At 38.4% G+C, this 20,595-nt stretch overlaps 1 protein-coding gene across 5 annotated transcripts in view; it reads right to left on the minus strand.

Moving 5' to 3' along the window:
* Positions 1-20,595, minus strand: part of Pds5b (PDS5 cohesin associated factor B) — a 142,233-nt gene that overhangs the window by 57,675 nt on the left and 63,963 nt on the right. For all 5 annotated transcript variants that reach the window (XM_052167463.1, XM_052167462.1, XM_052167464.1 and 2 more), the window contains exons 8-13: positions 18,023-18,163; positions 15,229-15,344; positions 8,364-8,458; positions 5,933-6,078; positions 5,189-5,340; positions 3,690-3,803 (exon numbers count right to left, since the gene is read on the minus strand). In XM_052167463.1, the coding sequence (XP_052023423.1) occupies positions 3,690-3,803; positions 5,189-5,340; positions 5,933-6,078; positions 8,364-8,458; positions 15,229-15,344; positions 18,023-18,163 (764 nt within the window). The remainder of the gene's footprint in view (positions 1-3,689; positions 3,804-5,188; positions 5,341-5,932; positions 6,079-8,363; positions 8,459-15,228; positions 15,345-18,022; positions 18,164-20,595) is intronic.

The raw sequence follows: 20,595 nt of genomic DNA on the forward strand, positions 1-20,595 counted from the left end.
ACACGCACTCCGTCTCCTAGAAAACTCATAATTTATAACTTATGAAAGATCCACATGTTGAAATTTGTCTTGAGTTAAAACAGATAAAACTATGTAATCTAGTATATTTATCACTTAAATATAAAATCCTCAAAAATATAAAACCATTATAAACTATGACCATAGCTGAAACAAAAATAAATAAATAAATAAAATAAAAAAAAAAAGGGCCCTCATTGTCTAAGAATTTCTTGTTTTTTTGGTTTTTTTTTTGGTTTTTTTTGTTGTTGTTGTTGTTGTTGTTTTGTTTTTTGAGACAGGGTTTCTCTGTGTAGCCCTGGCTGTCCTGGAACTCACTCTGTAGACCAGGCTGGCCTCGAACTCAGAAATCTGCCTGCCTCTGCCTCCCAAGTGCTGGGACTAAAGGCGTGTGCAACCACCGCTCGGAATCATCTAAGAATTTCTATTACAATGTATTTAAGAAAATTCTCTTAAGAATTGTAATGGAAATATTAAATAGCAAGAGAATTTGCCAATAGTTATTGTCTTGATGGACAGTTCAGTGACAGTGGGAGGGGACAACAGAAGGTAACTAGGGTGAGAAGGAATCCAGGCACTTGAGGCAGGCAGAGCTCTAGAAGTTCCCGGCCTGCCAATGATATGATGGAAGACCCTGCCTCAAAACAAAACAAGAATAAAAAATGACACTGAAGACTGTGTGCCTGTGTGTGTGTCTGTGTGTGTAAGACTATATACATACACACACACATACATACATACATATAAAATAATCTATTTGTATAATGTGCAAAAATAAATGATTACAGAAAACATATACACAAACATACGCATGATACTTTAAAGCTGTTTGTAATAGGTAAGAGAAACCGACTTCAGTAGATCTCTGCAAGGGTAAAGGAAGTGGGCAAAGCACTCATAGGATGTTAACATCTATCACAAGGTCTTGTCACTCCCATGTATACGGGTTTTGCTATTATCACACACAAGAAAATGTAAAGATTTTGGGGAAAACAGATATGCACAATTCCAAAAACTAGCTAATAGAGACAATGAGCTAATTTCATAGTCGGTGGCAATAAATCACTTTAAAATGACACACACCTACCTTAAATATGTCACCAGGAACCACTTCCATAAAATCAAAACCCTATCTATATAGTCCAAATCAGAGTTTATTTTCAATGGTATTATTTCATAGCACATCTCTTAAAAATGAGTTTTTCCTTTTTTTTGTTATCTTTTGGTTTTTTTTGTTGTTTGTTTTATTTTGTTTTGTTTTGTTGAGACAAGGCTAGTCTGTGTAACTGTCATGGACTCACTTTGTAGACCAGGCTAGCCTCGAACTCAGAGATCCTGCCTACTCTGCCTCTGAAGGTCTGGGACTAAAGATGAGTGAAAGCGCAGCCTGGCAAGTGCTTCACTTTTACATCTCATCAGATACACCGAATGTAAGGACCAGTAGTTTCTGTTTCGCATTACAGCTGCTGTGTGTAAGCTGCTCTTCTGACTTAGAGCTACTTTCTTCTTTGTGTTTCTATAGCTGGCATCGAACAGCCCACCAACTGTCTTTCATTCCTTGAATTTACAACCTGTATATTCTGACTTTTTTTTTTGTAGGGATAAATTTAAACTTCTTTTTATGTGGATACCTGACAAACATATCAGTCAACATTTCTGTCCAGGTGCACATATGATTAAAAGACATTTATATACTTTAATGTTTATTTATTGCCTATTATGTGTTATATATGTAACACTAATTCCCTCCCATGAGCACAGCATCAACTAATCCCAATAGTGGGCAGTGAAGAAAGGTCCTGCCGAGCGTCTGCTGTGCAGGGGAGGGTTCCAGGACACTCTCAAGGCTGCATACGACTGCAGTGAGTCTAAGTACCAGCCTGCATGCTTCCTACTTCCTTCTAGAGCCCAATTCCCAAAATCTACAGCTACTTAGACTTACAGAAATCTTTGAACCTTTTTTCGTTTCTTGAGCATGATTCCTTCCTTCTGTACCTGCCTTTCTCATAAAATAAAAATAAGTATATAGACTCATAGTCCTAAGTTCTTCCATGAAGGATTTCTGAGTACTACTTCTGGATTCTTATTCTAACAATTTTTTTATTTTTTTGTTTTTTTTGAGACAGGGTTTCTCTGTGTAGCCCTGGCTATCCTGGAACTCACTCTGTAGACCAGGCTGGCCTCGAACTCAGAAATCCGCCTGCCTCTGCCTCCCAAGTGCTGGGATTACAGGCATGAGCCACCACACCTGGCTTCTGGATTCTTATTAAAAGTATGTTTATTCATTTTCTTGTAAGTGGTATTTGGTCAAAGCCAGATTTTACTGGGATTTCCGAAAAAACATAGTCCAAGAGGACACATATCAATCACACTTCACCCAGTCTAATGGGCCATTAATTGCACCACAGAAAAATGACGAACAACTAACCTCAACTAAACCAGCAATTTAAGAATGCATCCAACTTCTGAAAAACATTCCCAACATAGTAAACGATAGTAATATGTATTGCTATGTGTACTTAAAAGACTAAATGCTGTAACCAACTAGCATTGACTCAAATCCTGGCTATCTTACGACAGCTTGAATGTAAATTAAGCTCTGTATAAGTCTGCTTATCTTGTATAAAATATAAACTGGAGAGATGGCTCAGTGATTAAGAGCACTGACTGCTCTTCTAGAGGTCCTGAGTTCAAATCCCAGCAACCACATGGTGGCTCACAACCATCTGTAATGGGATCTGATGCCCTCTTCTGAAGACAGTTACAGAATACTCACATACATAAAATACTTTTAAATATATATATAGACATAGATATAGATATAGATAAACTTCTACTGCTACTTTTCAGTTGCAGGGTAAAAGCAGAGACAGAGGTCCAGATCCCTGTGCTAGAAACAGACCATGTGCCAACAACTACACCTCCATATAAGGTAGCACATGGAACTATGGAAATAAGGATGAGAGCCCATTCAAATGTTCAAGTGTCCTTTTCAATTCCAGTTCAAGTGTCAAGTTCCAATTTCAGAGCACTTATTCCTCAACAGATCTAATTATGTTGCCTGGAATATCATGAGTCTAAATTTCTAATCCTTCAGGAAATCTTCACACCTTAAAATGATTCACTTAGATTAGCATGTATCTACTATATAAAAATGCCAATTCCCTCCCCAGACATCTAAATGTACTTTTTCAATAAAACATGGGAAGAAAAATATATTTGTGAGACGTACCCTATGCTAACCTACGACAGTAGGTTGAGGACAAACAGCAAAGAAACTTTTACTCTACTGCTCTACAGAATAATTTAAATTAGTACCGTGTTAAGAGTAGGAAGATAGTATTTTCATAATGTGGACCTTTTTAACACCTGGGGGTAGGGAAAATAGGTATATCACCTTTCTTGAAATGCCATCAACATGAAAATCTAAAGAGAGAGAGAAATCAAGTCCTTAATGATTTCATGCCAAATAGCTCTATCCAGCTTTAACTGTTGTTATATCTGTTTACATTACAGGTTGGTGACAGAACTTTCTAGAAAGAAGAAATATCCCAGTAGTTTGTGTCTTGGACCTCTAAACAATGCTTATATTAAAACAGTTTCCATGAGACCCTGAGCCCCCCTCCCCTATACTGCAAGAGGAAAGGAGTAGCATAGCACTGGAGACGTACTTCACAGCATTCAAGTCCAGGGTTGCATACAAGTAATACAAGCACTTCATCCGCTCCGTAGTTTCCAAGTTGTGAGGAACCATGTACTGAGCGAAGATCCGCTCAACAAGTAACCTAGAAGAGAAAGGACTCTTTAAGTGTACTAAGTTTGTATTTAAAATTATAAAAATTGTAAAAATCACAAATTGAGTAAGCCCCTTCTTTCCAGAGTGGAGAAGATTTCTTTTAAGAGGATCCAAAGGAAGGTCTTAGTTCTATATGTCTGTAACAATCCTACACACAGCTAACTATAGTAAAATGACCTTGGAAATTGTGTATCATATACTAAATCTCTATATCTGTACAATAAAGTTGAGAAAGCTACATCAGGTCCCTAGCTAAAAATACAGATAGTATCAAGTTAAAGCTACAAAGGACTTTTTAGGATTCCTTTGACTTCTCATCACAAGACTGCTGTGAAACAAGACATGACTAAACAAAAAGCACAGAGAAAGGACGGGAGCTACTTCAGCCGGCTCCAGCGCCTGTACAATACCCAGGGCAGTTCTCACCCCCTTGGCCTCCAGACACCCAAGAACAGGACACAAAAGTGTCTTAGCAAATCAGAACAGAAATCTGTGCACTGGTGCCACACACTCAAATCTAAAAACTGTGATTTAATAAATAAATAAATAAATACAAATAAAACAAAACAAAAACATAGTTCCTAAGATATAAAATTTTAATAGTCTACGGAAGTGGTTCTCAACATTTGGGTCAAGACCCGTGGAGGGGGTCAAATAACCATATTGGATATCTTGCATATCAGATATTTACAATTCACAAAAGTAGCAAAATTACAGTAATGAAGTAACAACAACATAATTCTATAGTTGGGGTCACCACAACATGAGGAACTGTATTAAAGGTCACAGTATTAACGAAGTTTAGAACTCCTGGTCTATGGCTTCTTTTCCCAGTGGCTTGCTACTGGCATACGCTTTGGGATACACTAAGAATTTGTCAACTTAGATTCCAAACAGAACTGAGGGGTTTGCTGAGGACTAGCTGGCTTTTATAAAACCACACAAGACTCAGCTACTCTTACGGAGATAACATGTTCCTTAGAAATGTATAAACTGTTTTTAGTCTTGAGTGTGAGAAAATTTTTTAACCTAAAATTTCCAAAAGATTTATTTTTAATATCAACTGTTTAAAATTTAAGATACCCTTTTCATGTGTTTTTCTATAAAACAAACTTGCGATTACAACAGCTATATTCCGACCTTTAGATATTACCCTGTAAAAAGTTAAGCACATGAGAATAAATGAGAAGACTCTACTCATCCAAAAGTTATCTATGTATGCTTCATCTGTGGCAAGAAAACTATGCGTTCCATCCCCCTATACTAAAAACAAGAGGGTATTATAAGCCATAAAGACAATAAAAAGAATGTATATAACATCCAGAACTCACCAAATCACTGGGAAAAGCATGGGAGCAGGTGGTCCGGACTTACCGGTCATCGATGCTGTTCTGATAATATATATGTAGCAGCTTGTCCTTGACCCAGGATATCTGTTTTGCAGCATCTTTGCCAGCTGCTGACTGTAGAGAGTATTTCTTATAAATCTGGGCAAGTCCCATCATGGCTTCTTTCCGTACTCTCCACTTAAAACAGAAACATACAAAAGTTATTTTTATAAAAATGCCCCTATTATCTATCAGTGGCGGTGGTACATGTCTTGACTACCAGCACTGGGGAGGCATAGGCAGGTAGACCTCTTGAGTTTGAGGCCAGAATGGCCTACAGAATGAGTTGTAAAACAGCCAGGGCTACACAGAGAAACTTTGTCTTAAAAAAATAAAAACAAACAAAAAAGTTCCCATTATGTAAATCAATAGAGAAGGGTGGGAAAAAGAACTCACAAAGTCAAAAAGACTAGCTATAGCTCTCTTTGAGTTCAAGGCCACCCTGGTCAACAGAGTAAGTTCTAGGACAGTCAGGGCTACACAAAGTCTTGTCTTAAAAAACCAAACAAAAAAACCAAACAAAAAAAAACAATGAAAAACCTCTGCTGGGTATGGTAGTTTACATCTTCAATCTTAGCACATGTGAGGCAGAAACAGGAGTATTCAGGGCTAGCCTAGACTAGAGAGAGAATTCCAAGATATCCAGATGTTGGCTACAAAGAAGAGACTCTGTCTCAAAAATAATAAAACACACAAAGACAAAACCCTCTGGGAATCAACTCCTACTCACCCGTTTGTCCAATGTTCGTTCTCTCACAAAATTGAGTAAGTGATCATTGACAAGAAGAATATCCTTTTTAGCAGCTGTTACTATAGACACAATAACATCATGTCTAATAGCTTCCTCAGGGTCATGTGACCTCACTTTAAGATACTCTGAAAGGTAAGATCTTCTGATTAAAATGGAAACTTTCATAATTATCATACTGCTTTAAAAGATTGGAAAGATCTTTGCAAATCAACATAGCAAAAGCAAACCCTAAGTACAATGTTTAATATTTCAAGAAAATTAAAAGCAAGGAACAGAAAGAGGGCAGGAGTGGGGCTGACCCTTCTCTCACAATCTAAATGCCATCTGCAACTAAAAAGTGAAGTCTGCACTCCCAGGAAGGAAAGCTGATAAGGCAGTTTCTAACTCAGTCAGCAATCACACTCATGAAAAGGTGTGTCATTTTAAGCATCAGTATCATTTTCCATATAAAAGAATAAAATGATCAACTCATTGGGTATTATTGGAAAATACTGGAGTATTCCCATTTCATCATGTAATTATAGAACCCTGAATGTGGCTGCTGAAGGAGTAAAGCCAAGACACTACCTAGGAGACGGTTTTCATGCGACCCAACCAGCTGAAGCAGAGGTGTCTTAATGGAGAACCTCCTAGAGCACAGGAACTCCACAGGGAGACCACGGGAATCGACTAACCTGGACCCTTGGGGCTCTCAGAGTCTGAACCTCCAACCAAAGAGCATGCAGGGCTGGACCCAGGCTTCCCTGCTCATATGCAACAGATGTGCAGCCTGGTTTTCATGTGGGTCCCTGGAGGTGGGGTTGGGGTGGGGGTGGGGGATCTATCTGAAAAGCGATTGCCTGTCCATGGGAGATGTTCTACATGGGCTGCCTTGTCTGGCCTCAGTAGCAGAGGAAGAGCCTAGCCCCTTTGAGATACCCTCTCAGGAGAAGGGGATGAGACGGATGAGGGGAAAGATTGGGAGGGAATGATGGGGGGAGGGGAGTGAGCACGGTGTAAAGAGAATTAAAAAAAAAAAAAAAGAACCACCTAGAAAACAACTCATCACAGCAAAGCCAATCATAGGAACCATAGACCCATTTTTTAGAGTTAGCACTTTTCAAATGGCTTTTTGTTTATTGCAGATAAATGCACTTGGATGCCCAGAAACACACACACACACACACACACGTTATTAATCATGAGCACCTGGCTTTGGATTATTAAAATTTCTGAAGAAACAATCTAATAACAAGAAAAAATAAACAAAAGCAAATAAAAGGTGAAAAAAAAGTTATTGCTAATGTTTTTAAAGAGGAAAAAACCCCACCAAAACCAGATTCAGAAAATACTGCATTAATAATATAATAACATTATATTATTCTATTACAAATATTATATTCATATAGATTAAATTGTATAATGTATAATAAAATAAATATAAATTGTATTATGAATATAACTTAAAATATTGTATTATAAAAATACTGATAATAGAAGACTATCCAGAAGGAGAGAGGAGAACAGGAGAGCAAGAAGTGAGAGAAAAATAGACATAGACTCAACAGCAAACACATACATAAGAGAGACAGACAGAGACATAGAAGGGGGCTAGATAAATAACTGTTCAAATGCAAAAGAACAGACTGACAAGGAAAAATGAGAACAAAGAAAATCTATAGGACACAGGGAAAGAAATGGGCACTGCAAAGAAAAAAACACACAATAAAGAACCAAGCAAAGTCACACACAATTCCAATAAAATGTTTTACACTGGACAAAATTACAATCAGCTACACAAGGAGACAAAAACAAGATGGCTATGGAAATCATGGAAACTCTGCCGTCCACAGAAAACTGTGTTCTGTTGAACCACTACGGAGGAACAACCTGCGAGGCTCTGGCTGTAATTACCTTTTCTTTGTTTTTTAATTTCATAGACAGCAAATGCTAACTAACATTTGTGCAGAAGATATACATGACTGTCATATTAACCTTTAGTTTATGAACTATTTCATAATTTAAAAAAATACACAAGTATATAATATTCTCATTAATTCAAAAATTAGAAGTGAAAAGCTTATAACAGACTCCATTAATTATGGTTAACTTTGTTTACACTTAAATGACTTTCATTACGTTCATAAAGTATCAGAGCATTAGTGTTAATCTTCAAAATCAAGACCAATTTAAATTGAAATATGTGAAAATGTGCACAGTAGTGCTTAAACAAAAGAACCTTAGTTCATGAAATTACTTGTAAAAAACGGTTTCCAGTATGCACAGGAACTACACATTAAACATCCTACAAAGTAAGTTCCATAATAATGAGTAAGAAGAAAACACAGCTATCAGAAACAGCTAAAAGAAAGGTTTTTCCTATGAAGTTTTCCCTTCCCACTGAAGAGCATCCAGAAATATGTGCTATTACCTGTTAAGTCCTTTGCTAAGTCAGGATGGTTCATGAGGCAGTGGCTGGCAAATTTCACACATTCCAGGCGTATTGGTACATGGATATCATTAAACCTAATAAAAAATTTAAAAAAGAGTACTCTTTAAAACAACCAAAGTTGATAAATTTAATCTATACTCAGTTTGTATTTATGTCACCTATTAACAAACATAAATATCTGTATCTATGAGACATAGATACAAATATGAGGGGAAAGGGGGGCTGGGAAGATAATGGGATTAGTAGGGGCTTGGTAAAGGATTCAAGTTTGATTCGTAGTATCTTCAGAAAAAGACAAGTTTGGTGGCACACACTAATGACCCATGACAAACAGAAGCACCCTGCCAGCCATCCCAGTCCAATCCCCAAGCTCAGTACGGATGAGGCACTCTAGGGAGAGATGGTAGCCTCTGTAAGGTGACAGCCAAGGTAAACATCTGGCCTCTAGGAGCACAAGTACAAACCCACAGGTACACTCACAGGCATACGAATACACAGATACACAAAAGAAAATTCATGGTGGCACACACCATTTTAATAGTTGTGGGGCATATTACCAAAAAACTAGGATCAATTCTATTTAGATTCTGTTAGGACTATACAATTCTGAGGAGCCTGTGTTTTCCATTGCACTAATAATGACAAATGTGTAGGGCAGTTCTAACGCTAAGACCCTGTAGTGGTTCCCAAGTGCTTCCTGATCCCTCAGTAAAGCAGCCATGGGCCAATTGCTGGGCAGAAGGAGGAGGGGGAACTTCTAGGTCCTGAGAGGGAGGTGGAGAGCAGCAAGGGGAGGAGAAACAGAGATGGCCAGGCTTTGGAGAGAGAAAAACCAAGCAGCATGTGAGATCTCAGGAGGAGCAGCAGCCTGTGTCCACGGAGGGAGGCTGGAAATGTTGGGAAGGAAGGGACTAGCTATAACAGAGCAACTAAAGATCAGAGCAAGTGGAGAGGCGAGGGGAGGAGAACGCTGATAAGGCACGCTTTTCCAGGTGGGAGCTAACAGCGCCCAGCAATTGTGTCAGAAAGCAACTTGAAAATGAGCAACCTGTGTGTGTGTGTGTCGTTTATCGATGGATTCAAGTGAAGCCAGGTGATGGGTGGTAGTGCGGCCCATCCTGCAGCTTAGGCAGGATAGCAAAAGCTGCAAGCAACACAAATGTTTTCCCATAAATATTATATTTCAGATATATCTGTTCAGCATGTATGTATGTGTTATAAATGTTACAAATATATATATTCACGTATATATTTCAAAGAAACACTTAAATTCCATATCATCTCTGAAAATAAATTCCCGTGAAGTGTTCTTGGTCAATTCTAGAACATAAACTAACATATAGCAAACATTCTTCTATAATAATTCATATCCTATGATTCCAACTTGTATCCAAAAATTGTTCTTATTCAATTAACCATCATAATTATCTCATTTCCAACTAATGAGAGGCCATCTTTATACTCTATCCTCGATTTATTATCTATCATCATAATTATCTCATTTCCAACTAATGAGAGGCCATCTTTATACTCTATCCTCGATTTATTATCTATATGAAAGCTAAGCCTATATATGACTATATATTCATATAGTACTTTCCTGTTACTTAGGTATTCCTCATCTTTTTATTCTGATGTCAATTAGCAGATACCATTACCACTGACATCTGAGAAACTGGTAGTCACAATTTGATACATGACTCCTTTGGGCACTGAGATTCGAATTTCTTTTCTGTTTTTAAATTGAAGATTATCATGGAAATTATATAAATAAATAATTTAATAATGATAAAATAGTAGGCATAAAAATAATTCTAAGTTGATTGAAAGTGGAAATATAAACATTTTCAGGTAAAATTGAAGATTTACATGGAAAACATTTCTGATAAAATTCAAGAAATACATAGAAAAAAACACGTTAAAACTGACTATTTCATGGAAAATTATACAGATAAAATGGTAGATATAAAAATCTTTCTAAAGTAATTGAAGGTGGAATTAAAAACATTTTGTGATAAGAGATTTACATGGAAAACATTTCTGATAATATAGAAGAAATATGTAGAAAAACATGCTAAAATTGAAGATTATTATGAAAAATAATGCAGATAAAATGGTAGACATAGAAAAATTACTAAATTAATTGAAAGAGGAATTATAAGCATTTTCTTATAAAATTGAAGATCTACATGAAAAATATTTCTGTTAGTCTATGACTTTTTATTGGGGGAATTGAGTCCATTGATGTTAAGAGATAGTAAGGAATAATGATCGTTGCTTCCTGTTATTTTTGATGATATTTTTATGTTTGTGTGGTAATCTTTTTTTGGGGTTGTTGGAAGATTATTACTTTCTTGCTTTTTCTAGGGTTTAATTTTCCTTCCTTGTATTGGCGTTTTTCCATCTATTATCCTTTGTAGGGCTGGATTTGTGGAAAGATATTGCATAGATTTGGTTTTATCATGGAATATCTTGGCTTCTTCATCTATGGTGATTGAGACTTTTGCTGGGTATAGTAGTCTGGGCTGACATTTGTGTTCTCTTAGGGTCTGTATGAAATCTGCCCAGGATCTTCTAGCTTTCATCGTCTCTGATGAGAAGTCTGGTCTAATTCTGATAGGTCTGCCTTTATAAGCTACTTGCCCTTTTTTCCTTACTGCTTTTAATATTTTTTGTTTAGTGCATTTGGTGTTTTGATTATTATGTGCCGGGAGGACTTTCTGTTCGGGTCCAGTCTGTTTGGAGCTTCTTGTATGTTCATGGGCATCTTTTTCTTTAGGTTAGGGAAGTTTTCTTCTACAATTTTGTTGAAGATATTTACGGGCCCTTTATGTTATAAATCTTCACTCTCTTCTATACCTGTAATCCTTAGGTTTGGGTCTTCTCATTGTGTCCTGGACTTCCTGGATGTTTTGGGTTACAAGCTTTATGTATTTTGCATTTTCTTTGACTGTTGTGTCAATGTTTTCTATGGTATCTTCAGCACCTGAGATTCTTTCTTCTATCTCTTGTATTCTGTTGTCGATTCTTGCATCTATGACTCCTGATTTCTTTCCAAGTTTTTCTATCTCCAGAGATGTCTCACTTTGTGATTTCTTTGTTTCTACTTCCACTTTTAGATCCTGGATGGTTTTGTTCAGTTCCTTCACTCGATTGTGTTTTCCTATAATTTTTTTAAGGGATTTTTGTGTTTCCTCTTTAAGTGCTTCTGCTTGTTGACCCATGTTCTCCTGTATCTCTTTAAGGGATTTTTGTTTCTTCTTTAAGGGCTTTTACCTATTGACCCATGTTCTCTTGTATTTCTTTAAGGGAGTTATTTAAATTTAAGTCCTTCTTCAAGCCCTCTATCAGGACCATGAGATACGATTTTAAATCCAACTCTTGCTTTTCTGGTGCGTTGGGGTATCCGGGACTTGCTGGGGTAGGAGAACTGGGTTCTGATGTTGCCAAGTAGCCTTGGTTTCTGTTGGTAGGGTCCTTGTGCTTGCCTTTTGCCATCTGGTTATCTCTGGTACTGGTTGGTCTTGCGGTCTCTGGCTAGAGCTTGTCGCCCCTGTGGTCCTATAAGCCTGTGTTCGTACTCCTGGGAGACCAACTCTCTTCCGGCAGGGTCTGTGCACAGAAGGCTGTGGAGCTACCTGGCTCCCTGGTGCAAATGGCAGCTTGAAGACCTCTGTCCCAGCTGCTCCACTGAGCCAGTGCACACCTAGCTGTTCCCCTCCAGAGAGAAGGTGGAGATCTCACCTCCTCTCTCAGAAGTAAAAGTGCTGCTGGGAGATCACTCTCTCCTGGCAGGCTATGCACAGAAGGCTGTGGAGCCACTTGGCTCCCCGGTGCAAAAGCCAAAGCTTTCATTCTTAAGCTTGCATATTTGAAATTAGTTTTCTCAGCTTTTAGCCTGAACCCAACAGTGATCCCAAGCTGGCCTAAAATTTGTTGTATAGCTAAGGATAAGGGTGATCTTGAACTTCTGACTATCTATTCTTCCTCCCTCTACCTCCCAAGTGCTGGAATTAAAGGGGGATTCAAATTTCTCAGTAAGATCATCTGATAGCACTGTATTCCTCCATTAGCATGCACATGACAACTAAATGCCCCTTAATTATCAATGCTCAATCTATACACAGCAGCTCAAAGAATGCGTAATAGTGACTTTTAGATTTTGCTTAAGTGTCAATAGCATTAAGGTCAAGGGTTTTCAGTCAATTAATTCTGTGTCTTTTATAAAATCAAAAGACTCAAGTATTTTTATCACTTAACACCAAAAGAAACAACATCTAGTCCGGCTGGACAGCTCAGCAGGTAGAAACACCTGACGATCTGATGGCCTAGTAAGTTCAAGCCCTGGGGTCCAGGAAAGTGTGAAGATGACGCTCAGCAGCAATCCAACAGCACACAAGCACACGATCCTGGCTCAATCCTCAGCACCACAGCTCCCTCAAAACAGCGTGTTTTTAAAGAAACACGTTTTCAGCAGTAGGACATTACTTAAGATGCTGCTATCATGAAAAAATATTTGCTCCATGAAGTACAACACTCTCTTAAAACCCCTTAAGAATTGTTTGGAATCCAGGTCTCCAAGATTGCAACCTCATCATTTCTCAAATAAGCATATAATTTATGATCATTATAAAAAAATACATTTCTTAAGATATTTTTAGCTCCCCACATTTGGTGGGGGATTTTGCTTTTATGGTTTTGATTGTTTGAGACAGGGTCTCACTATGTAGTCTTGACTGATCTGGAACTCACTATGTAGAGCAGGCTGGTGTCAGTGATCTGCCAGGCTCCCTAGTAGAGGGATTAAAGAAGTGTGTGCATCATCTCAACAGATTTAGAGGATTCTTGTTTTTTCCTATTGTGGTGGTAAGAATCAGAACCTGGGCCTTATACATGCTACGTTAGAGTTCTACTATGGTCCTGCATTCCCAGCCCAAATTAAACAATTTTTAATACTGTGAGAGGTTTTATATTATTAACTTAAAAGCAGGAGCTACAGTGGAATAGAAAGGTGATATATGCTTACAATAGAATTTTCTGAGGGAGCATTTTAATTGGATGGCTTGGCTAATTCGTAATTTGAAAGCATAGCAAGTTCCTACACAACCATTCAGTGTCAGCACTCACACATACCTGCTAGTAATTCAGTGCTATCCAGAACATGCACTCTGTGACATTTGCACAACAAATCTTACTATGCATCCCTTTCATTCAGCCACATACAACTTTTTAACTAAGTAAAATGAACTTAAAACTGAGCTGCATTTTAGCTTAAACTGCTTAAATATTTTTTTGTCTTATTGTCCAATAAAAAATCTAGAAATCAAAAACAAAATGTTTGCACTGACTAAAAACAAAGCTACAAATTCTGATTGGAAATTTAAAATCAACAAATAAAAAAGCATATATCCCCACAAAGTTAGAAAAATTAGACTATCTGGGCATGGCACTGTTCGTTTCCACCTTAGTACTCCCCAGGGGAGGCAAATTGAGTTTGAGTTTGAGATCAGCCTGTTCTACATAGTGAGACCCTGTTCTCCAAAAGAAAATTTACACCCAAAGATGAGATTTATTAAAACTACTGATACTCATGGGGGGGGGGGCAATGACAGCAATGCAAATATTGAAACACAAAGAAAATGGAATCAGAGTCTTAAATCCCATTTCTTTGTTAATGACTTGACTGCTCTTTGTTCTGAGCATAATTTGAAGGAATAAAATCCTCCCTCATCAGGGTCAAAGTAGTTTCAGCTGGGATATCTACAGTGCTTTAGTATTCTAAACTAAAGAATAGAATCGAAGGTCTATTTGATTGAACCTTTCCCACAGACAAGCAGAACATAAGCACTAAGCATTTCAGGAGCTTCACGGGCCACTGTAAGCACACAAAGAGCTGGAGCCACCCTCTTCTAAGAGATACAAATCCTGTATTTGATGATACAGCTTATAACCCAGGCAGGAGACTCACCAAAGCCTCTGGAGAGGAGGACAGGGAGGGGACAGGGAGGGCAGGCTGCAGCAGGCTGGTGCCTCTGCTCGGGAGTGTTAGAATTAAAGGTGAGTGAGCACCACCACCTTCAGTAGGGCGCCTACTGTTAATTTCATTAGTATCCTTCCCCAGCCAGCACCTCCAAATAATCTAATTAGACAATAGCTTTAGGGAGAGGAACTGTATCACTTCAAGCTACACTTTCAGTTATAATTATTGCTTTGGTTATCATCTATATCTTATAGATGTGACAAGAACTATGACATAGCCTTTAAAATGCACCACCTTCAAAAATCACCAAAGACAAAATAAAATGAAAAGATAAACAAAAAATTTAAACATAGCTATTCATTATCAACATTGAAAACTACAAAATAGAAAATCTTTTAAATTTATTTATCCCCCCCCTTCCCTTCTCCCTCTTGCTCTAGGCCCCACTCGCTATGACCCCATATTTTTTTTTTTATTTGTTTCTCATTATGGATGTGGTTGCTGGGATTTGAACTCATGACCTCCAGAAGAGAGGTCAGTGCTCTTAACCACAGAGCCATCTCACTAGCTCCATTTATTTAATTTTAAATCAGGGTTTCATGTAGTCCAGACTGTTGCCAAGGCCTTAAACGTCTGACCCTCCTGCCTCACTACACTTGGTTTATGTGGTGCTGGGACCCTGGGCACACTAGGTAAGCACTCTATCAACTGAGTTATATCCCCAGCCTGAAAACCCTTCATTCTTATGATTTTTGAGAACATAGCTTTACTGTGTAAACACATTTTAAAAAATAGAACCGCATTCTAAAACTTAGAAACAGATGTAAACGTGCATTTCTTCCAAACAGAAAACCCCCACTGTACCTGCCCAAGTAGCACTGCCAAAGCGGTTTGTTCTGAGAAGCCAGCTCAGAGTCCTTGGCCCCAAACATTTTTGCCAGTAGTTTAACAACCTGGAGGCGTTCTTCATTGTCATTGCTCTGAAAAAAGAAAAAGGAAAGAAAAAGAAAAAAAAGGCACACAATTTCTTTAAACTTCAAAGTAAACAAACACTTAGAACATGACCTATTCCTCGTATTCCCGGACCCTTCTGAATCCAGAATGGTAAAGTGTAACAAAGCTTTTCACAAGATGGAATGTTATAATAAATACTTGAATCATCTCAAGTTATGCAGTACTGTGATGTGAAAATGTCTCAGGGTTCCTAGTACATATTAAAAGGCCCTCCTATAATTCAGGCTAATTTCTACTTGGAGTGTATTTAAAAACCTACTAAGGATTCATGAAAAGGTATGTTTTTTGAAGTCCAGACACTGAAAGAGGTGAGACCTAGAGGAAATAGAGAACTTTGCATGTACACTTTAGTTCCTTGTAGAAATAAATAAAAACTGGTCCCCAGCAGGAGTGAGCGTATGTAAGAACCTCAGACCCCTAAAGGAGGTTCAGCAGTGTTGAAGCACCCACCAAGCAGGCAGCAAGCACATTTCTGCTTCTGTCACTGTTTGACAGGCACCCTGAAGATTAATGCTGACTTTGTTACCACCAAATGACACAATGGTTAAATGAACAATCAAATGCTAGACTTCCACACAGAGTGCAACAATCAGGCCTAGCAAACAGAACCAAGCTCAAGGTGCTACAGCGGCACTATACAATACTTCTAAAATTTTAAAGTAGTGGCTCAGGCTTGCAGTCTCTGAAATACAACCTAACTCTTCTGGCAACTTGTTTCTTTGCTTCACAAATGAGAATTATGATGAGAGCCGAATGACGCATACTCTGCACATCCTAACTGTGTGGTGTGTGCTTCATGAGGCTCCTAGCTCCTTCCTTACGTGCTTCTGCCTAGGGCTTCTTGAAGGACTGTGTGCAGCCCACCAGATTCTTACTGCACCCAATCTGTAGAGGCTTGGCCTGTGGCTGCTTGTATTCTAATGTTAATATGATGCCAAGTGAACCTTCTCCCCCATTTTAACTGGTCAGGAAAAGGCTAGAGCCTGTGACTGGACAGTGGAGGGGTGGGACTGGAGGCTCCCGAGGGGATGCAGGTGGAGAGGGAGGAGAGGAAGAGGGGGGAGGTAGAAGAAGAGGGGGAGGAGAGGAAGAGGGGGAGGTAGAGAAAGCTGCCTTGGAGGTTCCTCAGAACCTCGTGACAAGGGGCCTTATAGCTGTGGAATAAGTTAGTGTAGTCCTAGATCTGCCCGATCTAGGCATATGGCTTACAATAAAAATTCCTGGATTGTCTTTTGTAAAGGTTTATGAGAATTGTAAAATCCAGGAACACTAGTCTCTTAAGAGAGCTTAGTTTTTCCCTCTTCCTCCCACACTACACATTAAGTTGGCTAAAAGCAGGGATGATAGTTTACTTATATTTTTATATTCCTCATAGTGTGTAGGAAAATGCAATTAGGATTTACTAGAGAAAAACAAATTAATTAAAAAGTAATTAGAAATGCTGATTTCTCTCTTCTCTCCTCCATCCCCCCTCTCTCTCTCTCTCTCTCTCTCTCACACACACACACACACACACACACCCTTCTCTCTAATCTCAGCACTCAAGAAGCAGAGGCAGGCAGATATCTGTGAGTTTGAGGCCAGCCTGGTCTACAGAGTGAATCTACTGACTGAGTTTCAGGACAGTCAGGGCTACATAGAGAAACCCTATCTTGAAAAACAGAAGGAAGGGAGGGAGGGAGGGAAGGAGGGAGGGAGGGAGGGAAGGAGGGAGGGAGATGGAGATGGAGATGGATAGGGAGATGGAGGGGGAGGGGAAGATCAAGAGGGAGAAGGAGAGAGAGGGAGAGAGGGAGAGGGAAAGAGGGAGGGGGAAGGAGGAAGGGAAGAGAAATGTTGATTGTCTTGCCTCACTAAAATTACTAACCATATCTGAAAGAAGATAGGAAGGCCCATTAATCAAAGGGCTCACTTAAGAAATACATCAGAAAAAAAAAAAACTACTCTACTAAAGTAAGAACAAGTTACCTACTATTTAGCATGCTACCAATATAAACTACTTGTTTTATTTTGTTTTTTTAATACGATAGAAAATTTTTTTAGAAATAAGAAAATGATAAAAGAAAATCATGTAACTTTTCTGGATTATTTACTGGAATCCATCAAAAACTAGTAATTATAACTAGCTGGCTTTAATCTTGTAATGATTTGGGAAAGAAACTATACTCCCTAATTCTTCAAATGAAACTCAATTTATAGCACCATTTATAGCATCAGTGGAATAGAGACATGCTTTAAAAAATTAACAGATTTTTCACTACTAAAAGGAAACAGACAGCTATGTAACACAAAAAAGAAAACATGCCACAGCATAGATGAGTTCTAAAATACTTTTAATGCCCAAGTAAGAAGTCACAGAGACTGCTAGAAACTGAGCTTTGAAAACAGAAGCTAAATGCTTACCTCAAAAGTTAACCTAACCCCAAGTACAGTCCTGGAAAACATGGAGACGCTGATGCTATCCTGCTGATCATCTTTTAAGTGGAATTTACTAACAAGATGTCTATCTTTACCTTGATAGGTACCATACCAAGCACTAGAGATCCAGAGATAGGCAACAACAACATTCTTTCTCATGTTGGATTCAGTAAACCAATTTTAAGAATTAAAAATGACACAGTAATAATATTTTTACAATATTTACCTTTAATTTAAACTCAAGCTGAGGCAGAACAGAAAGCAGCAAATGGCTGTCAATGTTGTAGAGTTCCAAGATCAAATCAAAGACATGCTCAGACAAATCACTGATAGATGTTTTCCCAAGCATCAGAACCTGGTTAAAAAACTGTTAAGAAAATCTGTCATTAAAAGAAATGTCATAGTTTTGTCCCAAGTTCTGATTATTATTTAATTAAAAATTTTCTTATAAATGAAGTCAAACAAGCAACACAGAAATGTTTTTTCATTTGGGAAACCACTATTACCTAAAACATGAAATTCACTTTGCAGACAATGACAGAGATAATCTACGTTGATTCCTAATGATCAACATCAGTAAACACCCTCACCATCCAAATGTTTTATTCCTCCACTAAAATACTCAACTATATTTTGACTGATATAATAGTGTCAAGTCAAATGCAATTACTTCTGGGGCTATCTTCAAATAAGTTTTCAGAAAAGACTCTGAATCCACGGTCGTAGCGGGGATGTTAGTGTCCACAGGGAAAGCACCATGCACAGAGGTGAGCACTTCCTTCCTTTCTGGAAACGGGGTGCCCTTCCTCTCCTGACCATGGACATCACAACTCCAGGTTCTCCAGGCTCTGCGTACAAAGATTAGACGAGCAACCACCATTTGTGTTCTCGGGCCTTTGGATTTGGAATGAATTAACAATCAGCTTCCCTGATTCTCCAGCTTGCAATCTATCATGGGACTTTGTCAGCCTCCACAATAGCACAAGCCAATTCGAGTAAATTTCCTCATAAACATGAATGCATACACACATAATACTCTTATATGTTATCAGTTCTTCTCTTAAGAACCCTAAGATAATAATTTAATCACCTCATTAGATAAATTTCTTAATAACAAGAGATTATATCTTGTTTACATTAGCAAAAAGGAAATTACATTTAAAATAAAGCTTTCTTATACGTTCAGGGTATTGCTTAACTCTACTTTTCAACTGCACGGCTTTATATTTTTAATACAAAATGTCTATCTAATCGTTTTCATCTTCCTGTGTTCATTTGATAAACAAGGTATACACTTACAAAGTTTGCAACATTAATTAAAATCCAACCAAGAGTTGGCAGTGGCTTTTAATTTCCAAGCCAGACCATTCATCATGTTACAACTCAAATGAGAAAAGATATCAGGGAAAAAGACCAAGTTCCTTTCTACTTAAAATCTTTCGAAAATGGATCCAGATATGGTGGGGCATGTCTTTAGTCCTAATACTGTCTCTGAAGGAGACAGTAGCAGATGGAAGCAGATCTCCAGGAGTTCAAGGCCAGTCTGGTCCACAAAGAAAGGACCAGGCCAGCTAGGAATACACAGTGAAGCTCTGCCTCAAAAACTTTAAAATAAATTTTAAGAAAAACATCTAAAAATGTGTAAAATTAACCCAGAATATATATCCTCATAGGTCCTTCACACCCTTTGTCCCCTCCACAGTTCTTAGCAGCTTCCTCTGTCTCCTTGGAGACAGATTTAAGGATTCATACCATACCAGGTACTCTGACTGCCTCTGAGGGCTAACTTGTAATTTGCTTCTCTTGTATTCTAAAAGGTACAAAGACTGAAACCTCACTCCTCCTTTGGCTTACTTCTAGCTCCTGGGCTTTATAAATAAAGACTATGAACATTGTGACCTACCTAGGCAAAAAATGAGGACCACTGAGGAAGAAAGGAGAAGATGATCAACTCCCTGCATGAAATTGCCTGTGGAATTGATTCCTTATTCCCTTAAATAAGAATGGCCCAATAGGCTTATTAGCACACACACACACATACATATATAAAGACTAAGCCACCAAGGAAGGAAACTTTTTTGAAAGAATTAGCTCAGGAAATGTGGCCTTGTTAGAGGAAGAGTGTCACTGGGCAGGGAGTGGGGGGGGCTCGGCTCGCCTGGGATCAGGATGTTGCTCTCAGCTACTTCTCCAGCATCATGCCTGCTACCATGGTCCCACCATGGTAAGAAAGGCCTAAACCTCTGAAACTGTAAGCAAGCCCCCTATTAAACGTTTTTTTTGGGGGTTTTGTTGTTTTTTAAAAATACAGGCTGCCTTGGCTAATGTCTCTTCAAAGTAAACAAAATAGTGACTTAGACAATCCAGAGAATGAAAACATTTTTTAAAAAGAACAAATTTCCCTTCTTTATTTATTGGTTTTCTAAAAGAAGTTGATTTTTTTCTTGTCTCATCAATTTTGTAGAACAGAAATGTCAAGACATCAAGATGTTAAATTCTACTTCAAGTTGAAATGTCTCTTTAAAATTTATACTTACAAATTTTTTCCTCTTTATAAAACAATTGTAAGGAGACTGAAGAAATGGCCCAGTGATTAAGAGTATGCTTGCCCACTGGAAGTGGCACTATAGGAGGCGTGGCCTCCTGGAGGCAGTCACTGTAGGGGGCCTTTCAGCTCTTCTGCTCAAGCTCCACCCAGTGTGGAAGACAGACTTTATGCCTCAAATCAAGACCTGCTAGCTTCCCATCGTTGGGGGAGGGGAGGGGAGGGGAGGGGAGGGGGGAGAGGGGAGAGGGGAG

Source organism: Apodemus sylvaticus, chromosome 22 (assembly GCF_947179515.1).
Source record: "Apodemus sylvaticus chromosome 22, mApoSyl1.1, whole genome shotgun sequence".
Classification (NCBI taxonomy): Eukaryota; Metazoa; Chordata; class Mammalia; order Rodentia; family Muridae; genus Apodemus; species Apodemus sylvaticus.